The sequence below is a fragment of the Silene latifolia genome, chromosome 6, assembly GCF_048544455.1.
Source record: "Silene latifolia isolate original U9 population chromosome 6, ASM4854445v1, whole genome shotgun sequence".
In the NCBI taxonomy this organism is placed as follows: domain Eukaryota; kingdom Viridiplantae; phylum Streptophyta; class Magnoliopsida; order Caryophyllales; family Caryophyllaceae; genus Silene; species Silene latifolia.
In genome coordinates this window covers 137,237,309-137,251,487 of record NC_133531.1, presented here as the reverse complement: position 1 = coordinate 137,251,487, position 14,179 = coordinate 137,237,309, and the positions used below count along the sequence as shown (strand labels likewise).

Genomic DNA, 14,179 nt, shown 5'->3' with positions numbered 1-14,179 from the left:
GCTAAACCAAAAAAATACATTGTTGGGAAAGAGTGACTTAAGATCGAGCTAATAAGAGGTTGCATGACTTGCATCAGATCTTAAAATAGGCTTATGATTGTCTTTTTTCAGTACGATAATGTTGTTGGATTTATGTCTTGAATCTGTTAATCGCTACTTCGAATAACTATGATGGAGGTCTCGCTGACCGGTAAACCTAAACAGTATCTGGCATCTATCGATGCTAGGGTTTCTGCATTGGGCCTTTCTAGGTTATTCAGCGTTGGTCTTACAGAGTATTATATGAACTCTCTAAACGACACCATATCAGTTATGCATATTATAAAATTCTAAATCTGAATTTGAAATCTGTAGTATTCCTTGATATCAATAAAACTCTCCTCCCATCTGTCTTGTGAATATATCTAACATACCGTTAGTGAAGTAAATCTGTATATTGCTTTCTTTATTGTTTTTATTTATTTTTCTCGCATATGTTATACTAAATATTCCATTTGTACGCAACTTTCAAATTTAATAACTTATCATAATAATTTCGGTGGACAAAATTGCGTTTTGGCGTCAAAACACTTAAATTTATGTATATTTTTTCTTGTTAAATACTCAAGAGACAATAGTTGCAGAAACCAGAAAATGCTAGTTGCTCCATTATACGTGATGCATGCACTAACAAATATAGTGCTAACTGTTCATTTCGGGGATGATTAAAATTAATATCAATACTTGGTTGAAATTAGAGAGAATTTTTGTCAACTTACTATTTCTTACAATAACACTTGCACAAAAAACCAAATTTTTGCACATTATATTCAATCTGCCAGCCAATTACTTTCTAAAGTTTACACATGGTTTGTATGATTAATCCCTTATTTTATTAATTACACTAATTAATCAATTCTCCTTTGTCTCAAATAAACCCTATAAAAACCCTTCTCCACTCCTCAATTTTCCATCAATCAAAAACAATTAACAAATAGTATTAATTAAAAAATTAATACTAAAAATGGTATATTTGCCAAAATACCTTGTTCTTTTACTTGCCCTAAACCTTCTCTTTGCAACACTAGTCTCATCATGTGGAGAATGTGGAAGTGGCACAAAGCCACCAAAGCCCACCCCTTCACCATACTACCCGACCCCAAGTGGCGGTCCGCCATCATCCGCAAACTGCCCTAGAGACACCCTAAAATTAGGTGTATGTGCAAATGTCCTTGCCTTACTTAAGCTTAAAGTCGGAAACCCTCCTACAGGAAACCAATGTTGCCCTCTAATTCAAGGGCTTATTGATGCTGAGGCCGCTATTTGCCTTTGCACTAACATTAAACTCGGTATTTTGGGTATCAATTTGAACATTCCGGTTGATCTTAGCTTGCTTGTAAACTACTGTGGCCGTACTTTGCCTCGCGGCTTTCAGTGCCCTTAAGCAGTCAGTCAGTCTCAAAATGATTTGGAGTCGACTTGATTATATTACTAAATTGAGAGATTAAAATCTCCTAGTTATTATTATTGCTCTTTTTAAAAAATTCATGTTAAGCGAAGTTTGGCATATATAGTGGTTAACTTATTGTTATTACCATTTGCCATATAGAGCTCTGCTTTTATCAATTTGTTTTGTTATGTGTGGTTTATTTTAATAAATCTTTATTTGTTGTGGTTTAAGTTATTAATTTGCATCTTACATAATGTGAGGTAAATCTTAAATGTGTATTTACTATCACCCTAATTCACATGAATTGGAACTTCCCATGAATTCCAATTCCTCCATGATGGAGGAAGTTGCTTACCTAGATCCCCCTAGGTAAGTGAGAATGCCTACATGAATTACAATCAGGGGCGGAGCCAGGATTGAAAATTTGGGGTAGCGAAAGTAGCGTGAACCCGTGAACACAATAACAACATAGAATTTTTTTATAAACAATTCATTTTTTTATTGTCAATAAGAACTACACTTTCAATTTTAAAATAAGAAAAAAAAGTTTTTGCGATAATTGACGTGGTTGTTGTTGACGGGAATGACGGTGGCTCAAAAAGCCTAGGTAGTTAAGATCTTTCATCAAGCATTTGTTTTGCGAGAACAATTCGTATGACCATCAAACATAACTAATAAAAAAAATGATACAATATGTAATAGACTAATACGTAATAATTTATATAATCTAATGAGTTGAGATTTTTTTTTTTAGGGGAATGGAGTTGGGAATTAGAGAATAGGATATTAGCACGCATTTCTTGATGGATTTACTTGTACTTTACCACTAGACCATGTACATCTTAATGCTACCTTAGAAACGTATTATTTATTTATCCTTTGACAAATATAGCGATATATGGAGTAGCAAAATTTCATCTTCTTAGTCAAATTTTCGGGGTTTGGGGTAGCGGCTGCTACCCAATGCTACTAGGTAGCTACGCCTCTGATTACAATGCCTATATGTAACCAAACAACATTTTCTAGTTCACATGAATTCTAAATTCTTGTAATATGACACTTCCTAGGCATTGTAAATTCCCGTATGTAACCAAATGACTCTAAGATGGTAAAAATGACGGTTTTGACGTTGTTGTGTTTAAACCCAAGTCACATGCACGAAAAAATTCAAATTCTGTAAATTTACCCGTTAAATTACGTCTAATTTAAATGTGTTATGCATGCAACCATGCAAGGTAATAAGAAGCCTAAACTTGCCACTTTCATCACGATCCGCCACCCAATATTTCTCAAGCTTATGAGGCTTTAATTTATTAATATTGTTTTAAGCCAATACTATTAATAAAGAAATTACAAGGATCCTCCTAGAATGGTTTTATACAGAATTATTAAAATCGTTTAAAATTGTTATTATTTATCGGTAATGTTTATAACATAAAAACTTATGAAAATAGAGTTTAATCGAAAGTAACTATTTTGTACAGGTCCTCATAGAATGATTTAAGGCATAATTTCACTCATCAAAGTAACTTTTAAGTGAAAACGTAAAAAAAGGTATTGAGTAATATTTTTTTGTGCGGGGATTAAACCTAATCAATGGGCTGGATTGGCTGGTTTTTTGTGCTCCAAAATGCCCGGGACGAATATAATAAACAGTTCATTTTTAATCACGGGACTACCTAACCTAGATCTCTGAGCCCAATGAGTCCAAAAATATACTGTAGATAAATAACAAGCAATTTGGTGAGGGATACGCCGCAATCGCAATTTTGTTTGTATTAAAGTGTACATCAATACTATATATTAAATCCAGAAACCAAGGGATTTCAATGTAATTAAAGAAAGTTATACAAATTAATTATACTATATAGTTTTAAATCAATAGCACCGTGTGATGGACCTGATTAAGGGATCTCAATGCAAATATTATATAGTTTGGGTTAAAATTAAATTATATAGAAGCTTGGTAATTTTCCTAAACATTTATAAGAGATTAAAACATGGTCAATTTCCTTAAAATAAAATAATTAATTAAGATGGTCAATTTCCTTAAAATAAAATAATTAATTAAGATGGTCAATTTCCTTAAAATAAAATAATTAATTAAGATGGTCAATTTTAAGGAGACTAAAAGAAAGAAGATGCTTGGTAATTTTCCTAAATATTTATCAAAGACCAGAAGATAGCCAATTTCCTTAAAATAAAATAATTAATTAGTATAAACATGCACACTTATGGTATTAATTATTATCATCATAAAATTATATTTTAAATTTAAAATCTATGCAATTTTAATAAACTTTATAGTTTATTTGATGTATAGAGATGTTAATTATTTAACATACAAAAATATAATAAGTAAGTTATAAATAATTCAAGTTAGATTCCATAATATATAATATTGCATAATTCTTTCGATTTGATTCAATGCATATATGTAATATATTTATATAAATATATAATCCTCTTAAAATTGCATGCTTAAGTAGTAAAAGTAATTTCACAAGAAAGAAAATAATTGTAGTAATATTGGATATAGTTATATGATAATCACTCATTTGAATAGTAAAAGTAACAATATTATCAGCGAGATTAGTGAAAGTGGTAGAAACAACAACGGGGGTAGTGAAATAATCAATATTAATGCGACAATAGTGATAGTAACAATAATTATGGTGGGAGTAGTGAAATTATCAATATTAATGCGGCAGTAGTGACCGTAACAAGAAGTACGGCGGGAGTAGTGAAAGTAACAATGATTACGGCAAGTAGTGAAATGTTATTACTATTATTTCATTAATAAGAGTAACATATTAATAGTGGGAGTAATGAATTTGTCTCAAAATTTATTTCATTGTAATTTTAGGATATGTCATAGAAAAATATATTAATGATAAATTTATGGGTTATGCAACCTTAAGTAATTTTATTTAATTAAAAAAAAAAATTAATAGTAAGTAGAGGTAGCCCGGGCGAAGCCGGGCACTAATACTAGTTGAGTGAATTCTGGAGTACATGGAATAGTTTACAAATCTTGAATACAGATTAACTGCCCTTTTTTATCTGTGTGACAAACTCGTAATCTAGAAAATATGGTCACACGCCATTATCTAACCACGGCAACCACCCCCTTAAGAATGTAAGATTTGTTTTTGGAGAAATTCGAGCCTAGACCTCTAAAAAATTCACCCGATTTATAACCTCTAGACTCCGTCCTTAAAGACCATAATTTGAGTTCTTAGGACATACTCCATAAATTCACATATCTTGTATTCCTTTGTATGCAAACTAAATGTTATAATTGCTTTTGTGTTTTCTTCGAAGATGTACTTTGAGCGTCTTTTTCTTCATTCATACATGACTTTTTTTTACAAAAAATAAAATTGAGGGCCGAACCACAAGGAGCATGAGTGATTACTAATTGTCTAAATTCTTATGTTTAGCTAAATCAAACAATAATTGGGTGATTGGTTATCTAATTAAACTATACTAAGTGACAAGAGACTAATGTTAACTAATGCAAAAGACAAAGTAAAGAAGCAAGCTAGTGAAATACGGTTTTACTCGAGTAAATTAAGGCCTAGGGTATGACTCAACCACCAACAATCATAATTTGCCATTTATTTTATCGATTAGTTGTCAAGGGAAAAGATTTCGGGTCCCTTCCGGGTTCATAAAAGGACGCTAGCACTATCGACTCAACTCTCCCGGGCTCATGACTCGATTCCCCGACCAAAACAGGCCCATTATCGCTCACCTTTCACAAAGGCCAAGGCTTAAGCTCGCGATAATCCCCGCCCGTCGCGACCCTTCTCCCGAAGGTGACTTTCAAACCGTTAAGTAAGAGCACCCCACTTGGGTTCTTCTTTCCGGGTTCAACCCAAGTCGATAAACAAACTAATAGGGTAGTGAAATCCTAACCTTCAATTCCCATTGATGATCAAGGGTTAGATTCAACTATTATCCCAATTAGAGCATAAACAATATAAACCTCTTACATAAACCCGACAAATCCCCCCTCAACAACTAATTTAGTGAAACTAATTAGGTAAATTAGTCATGTCGGGGCCTAATCGCAACCTAGTGAAGGGACTACTCACTACTCATATTAATTAAGATTAACAATTGATAAAAGTGGATGCTTTGACAATAAACATAATATGAAATTGATTCTCACAACTAAGCATGCAATTAATTAAGTGAAAGAAGAGTGTTGACTAATTAAACTAAGAATAAGATGGATTAATGCAAAAAAGAGGGAACTTTGACAATACAAATCAAAGATTTAAACTTTACTAAAAGAACAAAATCAAGAAACATGAATGGAAGAACAAGAGAGAGATTTACTCTAATCAAGTAGGATGAAAAGGGTGAAATTTGGATTCAACTTGGAAGAAGGATCACTTCTAGTCTTCAAATTACAACCCAATATTAAATGTAAACTAATGCGAAATTGTAGATCATGAGTAAACTAAAGAGTAATTAAACTAATATTAAGGAAATATTACAACTTTTATTAAAGGAGAATTAAGATAGAAAAATAAATTAATAGGGTTATTGTGCGTAAAATAATAGACTAGAATAAAAATGAGAGGGACCATATTCTTTTTGTTTTTTCATAATAATAAAAATAATAAATGACATGACCCACACAAACAAAAGGGGGAGGGGATATTTTCATCTGGAGTGAACAAAAAAAACAATGAAAAGGAAAAACAAATACGTAGTTCAGAGGGAAAAAACAAACAAAGGGGTGCCACAGCCGCCCCACCGGTGGTCACTGGTGGGACCGACAAGGAAGTTTTTGGAAATTGGAGAAGGAATTGATGGTGGTGGGAGCCGTTGATGAGAGAGGAAGTCGGTGCTCCGGCAGGGAGAACAATTGAGATGTGAGATGGCTTTGTTGCGTGTCGCCAGCCGGTTAGTCGGCCGCCGATAACCTTACTGGCAGGGAAGTTTCTGGAAGTTGGAAGTTGAAACAAGGTGTGTTGGTGGAGAAAATCAGACCCTAGACCTTGTTGGAATAAGTGTCCTCCGACAATAATGCGATCACAACTATTGATTATAATGATCACATGTTTAAATCTCATTTTAAGAATACATGTGGGATGTAATATTTTACAGTCAAATGGTCCACACATATCGGTAATGATTGGCTGACTAGAGTTTGACATTCTTCATGTGTGCGACGGTGGTGATCAGTTGATCCCCTTAGGTCATACCTATAGGAAAATACTCTTAATTGATTATTTAATTAATCGTATGCCGATACGAGTTAATTAAATTGCTTAAAATTAACGGATGATTTGTGAGTAAGATTAACGTGTCTTATTATAATTCGATTAAATTAGATATGGTCTAAGTAATCGAATTGTTTTATTACTTAGATAAAATTATTGTTTACGAAACAATTGAAATTGAATGAATAATTTATTATAAATACAAGACGTTGTAATTTATAATTTGATAAACCATTTTGGTACAAGTGATTATTACGAATTACTAGTGGATTTTGTATATGACATATTTTATGAGTATGTTGATTTTTAATATGTTAAAAATACATTACAAATTCACATGCCAAGTAACATGTCACATATGTCACAATTGACAAATGACAAAATAAAACGGACCTTCCATTTTATGTTGTATGTACCGAAATATTGGAGGGAGTATTAGTGGATAAATTGTGTTGATTATTTTAATAAGAGAAAACATAATGATTAAAGCCTAATAGTAGCCATGCAAACCTATTTTCTTGGGAAGAAAATGAGCATCATGCATTGGCTCCCCTCCACCCAAGCCCACTGGTTTTCTAAGAGAAAAGATAGATGTTTTTCCTCTATTATTTATTCACAACTTTACCTAATATTTTCTAGAGTAAGAAAACTAATTCTCTCTACAATTTGTGAAAATCTTAGAGAAATAAAACCTCACAAATACTTTCTCTTGGACCGAAATATTCAAGAGCAATTACAAATTATTTTTGTGTCAATTTTTAAGTAAGACTTATATTATTACTAGTTCATAATAATATTAGTTATTAAGGGTTTTCCTTGGGTATATGTTTTTGGGAGAGGTTCTAATTTGAACCTTGTTCATCCATTGTTGGAAAGCTCAAGAACTAACAAGAAGGAGATCTTGTTGGTGCCCAAATGGCCGAAAATAAGATGGTGAGAAATCGATTTTTCCATCTCCTTTTATTAAGTTTGCATGCATAAGATCTTGTATTTATTTTATGACCAAATAAATTAATTCATATATGTATATGTAAATTTATGAGATTAATGAATTCTAACAGACCTTTCTTTATTGCTTAAATCTATAATGCATTACTTTTTTAGTTTAGTAGTTTTAATTAGTTAGTTACTAGTTTAGTTTCTTAGCTTAATATTCCAACCAATTTCATGATTTGCGTAGCTTACTTATAATTTGAGATAAACTAATAATAGCTCGATTATTGATCTCTTTGTGATTCGACCTCGACTACCCTACTACATTAGTTATGAATTTGTTTGATTGGGGGAGTGCGACGATCGACAAACCCTACTATCACACCACTAAGAGCACACTCTTCTTATCCAAAAAGACTTCTCCCTACAACATCTCCCTCTTCGAAGACTCCCTTGGCATAAAGAAGGCCTCCAACCTCGGAACCTATCTTGGGTTCCTCCTCCTACCTCGGAAACCTCACAAATTCGATCTCCAACCAATCCTCGAGAAAATAAGTTCATAGCTTGCCAACTGGAAAACACAGTTCCTCTCTCGCTCGACAAGACTCTGCCTCATCAAATCCACCCTTCCTCTCTCACTCAGCAAGACTCTTCCTCATCAAATCCATCCTTTAATGTCATCCCATCTCATCTTATGCAATGCCTCCACCTACCCTCCTCTACTTCATCCCTCATACATAAAACCAATGGGTACTTTCTCTGGTCCAGCCTCTCCTCGCGTAAACTCCACCTCACTAATTGAGACCTTGTGACGAGATCCCAAGTCAATGGGGGTCTCGGAATCAAAAAACTCGTCCTTTAAATGACGCCTACTCTACCAAGCGTGCCTAAAAGGTCTTTTGCTTAAAAGATAGCCTTGTCTCTATTGCCACAATAAATACCTACACAACGACCTTTCCCAACCTTCCTTCTGGCATGGTTCCCACATTTAGAAAGGTATGGTTACTGGTTGGTCGTACCTTCATCCCTCCTTCACTTGGTCCATTGGTGATAGCACTAACATCCACCTCTTGAATGATAACTGGTGCCCCCCTCTCCTCCTCTCGGGCCCTTAAGTAAATGCCTCCACTGCTCTCTCTCGCCCTCTTCTGACAATGACAAGCTTTGCAAAATTATCAAAGACGGGAAATGGTACTTTGATTTTCTGGAATAAAACCTCCCCGCCTCGATCACCAAGACCATTCTTTCTATCCCTTTCCCCTCCACCCCTCTTCCTGATATCATCTCATACAACCACATATTAGGTGATTTGAACCACACTTTTCCCCTGAATTATTTGACATGGCTTTGGGACATCCCCTCCCAGCTCCGCATTAAGCTTTTCATCTTACTCTCTCGGTGGGACAAGCTCCCCCACAACCTCATTCTTTTTAAAAGATCCATCATCCCCTCTCCCCAGTGTGCGGCTTGTGCTAATCCTTCCATTGATGAATTAACGCTTCATATCCTTCGCGATTATGCCCATGCCCTTCGTGTCTGGGAAAACTTCACTCTCACTCCGAATTTCTACTCCATCTCTCTCTAGACTTGGATCAAAACCAATTACACCTCTAGCAATAACTCTTGGGTCACTTTGTTCTCCTTTATCGTGTGGCACCTTTGGCTCCGGCGAAATGATCTTATTTTCACTCCTCCTTCCTTGCCTCACAATGAAGCTCTGCCCAAGGACCTAGTGTCTGTCACTCTCTACAACTTTCCCACCATGCCCCCTTTAGCCATGGGCAGCACCTGCCTCACACGCCACCTCCTTCCCCCAAACCTGAAACAACCTATACCAGCACAACACTCCACACCCGCCCCCAACTTTAACTCCCCATCACCCGATCCCCATTTTAACCCAAACCGTTGGGCCCCTCCTCCGCCTAGTTGGTCTAAGATTAACGTTGATGCGGCCTTTTGTCCCTCTTCCTCCCTTATCGGTCTTGCATGTGTTCCCCATTCCCTCTCGGGCGTGTGGATTCCGAGGATGGTCCTCTAGAATGTTAGCGATAACCATTTTATCTCCAAGCTACTTGCAGTAAGGGTCGGTACTGTCTTGTTTTTGCGGTCTCTAACTCTGGAAATTTCATCATACGTTCTAACTGCTCTTTTGCTGTCAAAGAAATTATGAGCAATTCGTCCCCATGGGAGCCTTTTACGAACATCATTTGGGAGTGCAGGGATCGATTAAAAGCCTCACCTTCAATGACCATCATTTATGAGAAACGATCTACAAACCATGTTGCGGATGCAATTTCCAAGTTCGCTTTGTACGATTCGAGTTCAAATGAAGGCTGTTTTAGCCCAGATGACCTAAGATCCCTCTCTTGCTGCTTTAGAAGTTTTAACTCATAATTTGTCCATACACTTTTGTCTAATTTGTTATTGACTGAAGAAGGAAAGAGAAAACTTTGCATCTAAGAGGTTCTCTTTGAGGCTACGTTAACATTAAGGGCTTGATTGAGATGGAGTAATTATTAAGGGAGTAATAGAAGCTAAAACAAGAAGAGATGTGAGAAGATTGATGGTTTATGGTGATTGTGGAGGGTGGAAAGAGGAATTGAGGGAGGAATTATTACCTCCATAGGGAGGAATTATTACAATGCATTACTTTATGGAAGAGGTAGGTAACAAGTACTCCCTTAATGAAGAGAATATTACACTATATTTTCCAATCTCTACCCATTTGTATCTCCAATCCTCATCCCTTCCCTCCGTTTTTTAGTTCATTTAAAGATAAAAAAAGATTCAGTAATACTTTATAATGTATTTTTAGTTACCCGACTGTTAAATTATCGGGCTACCTGTAGTGGTGGAGTTAGGCACCCCCCGGACGGACAAGATTTTCTTAATTTTTATTAAAAAAATTCCGAAATTTTTTCAAGTGTACCATATATAATTACTCATTCGCCCCCCCCCCCCCCTAAATTCAAAACCTGGCTCCGTCATGGGTGCCTCTTTCATCCCAAGGATGCTTTCAAAATGTCACGAAAAGATCGCCTAATATTTCTAATACATTAGAAGGCCGGTTTGTCAAAATTAACAAATTGTTCTGACATTGTGCAAAATGATCTTGAATAACTTTTATATATAATTCTACAACTTCGATTGGAAGCTTTAGAAAAATGATACATAGTGTCATCTACAAAAGTAAAAAAAGTTATTTTTTTTTCATATTAAATCCAATGTTAATACCAATATCACTTGATTGTTGATCACTACTTTTTTTAAAAGCTCGTGCCAAAATTTCAGCGCACATAATAAAAATTATACGGTGAAAAAGGATCTTCTTCTAGAATTCCTCAGGTAGAAACAGAAAACGTTAGCCGGGATTATCCGAAAGTCAGAAAGGAACAATTTTAATAAATTTCATAATCCAAGATATCCAAACGGAGTTAAAATCAGATTGCTTAGCTTTAACATTTTCTCTATAAATCTTATCTTTATTAATTCAGAAGACAATACTCAATCCAGGACGTGCCACCTCATTAATTCAGCTTTTTTTTTTGAAATTCATGTTATAGTGGGACCCGTTAGTGTGCAAAGGAGTATATTTCTTCAGAATTCCGCCAATACAAATATCCTACAAATTCCGTCGTAGAACAAATACTATGAAATAATACTATGAAATAATTTTATACATTCCGAATAAATGAAATTAATAACATATAAGCGGTATGAATTACAAATCGGAATAAATGAAAATAATACTATGAAATAATTTTATACATTCCGAATAATTTGATAAAACTATATTTATACATATGCAATAAATTTACTGACAACGAGTCCAAAACGATAATTGCCCAAGCTTTACACTTTGATTTTATTTGTATACGGATTATTAATTTTATTTTAACAATTCGAAATTTTATGATAAATACGGCATCTTTGAATTTATTAGTTAAAAATAAGAAATATTTAATTATCAAAACAAAATACGAAGTACTCCGTATTATTTATCGATCCATGAACTTCATTGTATATGGGCTTACTAGCACACACTAATTTAACCAATAAATTATAAGCTTTGACATTCTATGTTACACTAAGTTGTGTTAAAGTAGATTATTAAATTATATTTCTTTATTCGGGGTGTAAAATTTTTTATGTATGCAAATTTTATTTATAATAGTATATTACGTTATTTCCTCTTAAACCATTGCATTTTAACACGTATTTGAAACAAGTGTAAACATTAATTATGTAGATCGTTGATTTAGACCAACTAGATAATTACAATAGAAATGCAAAAAAAAAAAAAAATAATCATCCAAAATCATTAATACCGGCCAAAATACATACCCGTGCAATTTTTCACGGATTTAAAACTAGTTTCATTTTAAATGATCACAAGTTTTTCTCATAATAAGTTTAATTGCAACCAGTCTTATTTATCTTTTTTTTTTTTGTTTAAAAGAGATAAATATCTCATTTGCTAAAATAATATTATTCTTAATAAAACGATTAAGCGTAAAGGCGCCTTAAAAAGGCTTATAATCTTATGCAAATTGATTATAGACAATTTGCTAAAAATTTTGAAATTTATAAATTATTGAGCAAAGATTAATAAAATGAAAATGGTCAGTAATTTAAGAATTATCAATTTTAAAAAACAATATTATAAAATTCAGATAGATAATTATCAAGTGGTTAATTGTCAAGTGTCAACTCATATATCGGGTTTGGGTAATAATTTTTTTTTTGTTTGGATAGAAGGAACTTGCATTAAAAGAAAATAAAAAAGTTATTGAGCAAAGGAACTTGCTTAGTGATGGGGCATATTCTGCACCCGCTGACCGAGTCAACATATTAAGCAAGGTCAAAGATATCCACAGCAAGTCAACGTATTAGACAGCCTAACCGACGCAGCCTGTCGGCCTGTCACTTGGATCTCGGCTGGGTAACTAGCCAGCCGGGAGGCATATCCGCGTACTCACATCCAAGTCCCCTCGGCATGGAGTCAACCAGGCCAGCCGGCCTGCCATGGGTCCCTCGGCCGAGGGTAGAACAGTCTTTCCACCTGCTCTGCCACTTGGCCACTTGGCCACTACGTGACAAAAGGTGAAAGTTTATAAATACTCCTCAATCCTCATTGAGAAAACGATCCACAATTCATCCTAAAACTCACTATTAATCTGGTATAAACTCCCTTATCTCTCTACAATACACTTTGCCAAGTAACACACAACTTAATCTCTTTAAATTTACTGACTTGAGCGTCAGAGTGAGTACGCTCGGTACCAAGCCGAGCCCTCAGTTTGTTCATCTTAAACAGGAAAGAGCGAAAGGAAGAGACAAGTAAAGACGTCATTCTGCAAGCTTACGTGATCACAAATCCTGCTCCGGAATTACACCCGGAACACTTAGGTTGTGATGACCATCCCCTGCCTTAGCTGGGTTGGCCCAGGTTTGGGTAATAAATTAGTAGCGCCTATTATGTTTGAATTTTTTGTGTCAAATATCAGAAATTTTCATTCATGACAGACAATATTCGTCACAAGCTGAAAACGGATAGTACCACTCTCAGATTATGCAAGTAGTACTATTTATGGGGTGCTCCATTCCCCCCACTTGCCCTCCCACTTGCCTTATTATATAAGAGGATCGAGCACTATCCGTCACAAACTGAAAACGGATAGTGTCCGTCACAAGAAAGACACTTTGGTCAAATATATTTGTCATGGGCATCTATATTTAGTTTTACATTATTTATGTTACCTAAATTCCTTTTCTAACATTGATGTTGGTTGATATCAGCTGTTTAGACTAGGGCTGTTAATGAGACGAGACAGCTCGCGAGTTACTCGAGATCGGCTCGGTTAAAGTTTGGCTCGTGCAAGCTTGGCTCGGGCTTGGGCTCGGCTCGAGAGCTTAACGAGTCAAGCCGAGCAAAGGCTGGTTCGACTCGAAAAGCTCGCGAGTGGTTCGAACTTGTGTAATTACATAATATATTGCTCATATTTTATAAAAATATTTTATCATGATTATATTTTTGTATCACATATATCAAATGTCTCGCTGATTTGCCAAATATTTTTACATATAACCTTTGAGCCTTGGTATTGAAAAAATCGAAAGCAAAAAAATAAGAAAATAAACAGTTCTATATAGACTCAATTTGGGCTCGAGTTTGGCTCGAGCTCGCGTTAAAGCTCGCAAGCTTTATAACGAGCACATTTTTTTCAAGCTCGAGATCGGCTCGAACTCGAGTTTTGCTTCTAGAGGACAAGCCAAACAAGGCCAAGCTCGGGCTTGGCTCGACTCGTTAACACCCCTAGTTTAGACGTCAACAAATTTCAGCACCATATAGCATGCATGTCAAAAGAAATTATTACATGTATGTAGAAAGAATAGAGGTACATAGATAGCAACTTAGATCATCGATCTCCATTTATTCATCTCTTCATTTTATTCCATTTCTTTTCTAATAATTTGGATTATATTTTAGAACGATCTAATGTTAGAATAATTAATAATATTCGTATGGCCTATGTGTTTCGGGTTTTAATAAAAGTTAAGTTCATATTAATATAAC

General features: G+C 34.8%; 1 protein-coding gene across 1 annotated transcript; it reads left to right on the top strand.

The window, feature by feature from the left end:
• The first annotated feature begins 990 nt into the window (after window positions 1-990).
• LOC141585793 (cortical cell-delineating protein-like) lies at window positions 991-1,688 on the top strand. The gene has a single exon (XM_074406840.1). The coding sequence runs from the start codon at window positions 1,004-1,006 to the stop codon at window positions 1,421-1,423; it is 420 nt and encodes a 139-aa protein (XP_074262941.1). The 5' UTR covers window positions 991-1,003; the 3' UTR covers window positions 1,424-1,688.
• Window positions 1,689-14,179: the final 12,491 nt, after the last annotated feature.

Excerpts from the sequence above, each read along its gene's own strand:
- LOC141585793 (XM_074406840.1), top strand. The coding sequence starts at position 1,004 with ATGGTATATTTGCCAAAATACCTTGTTCTTTTACTTGCCCTAAACCTT.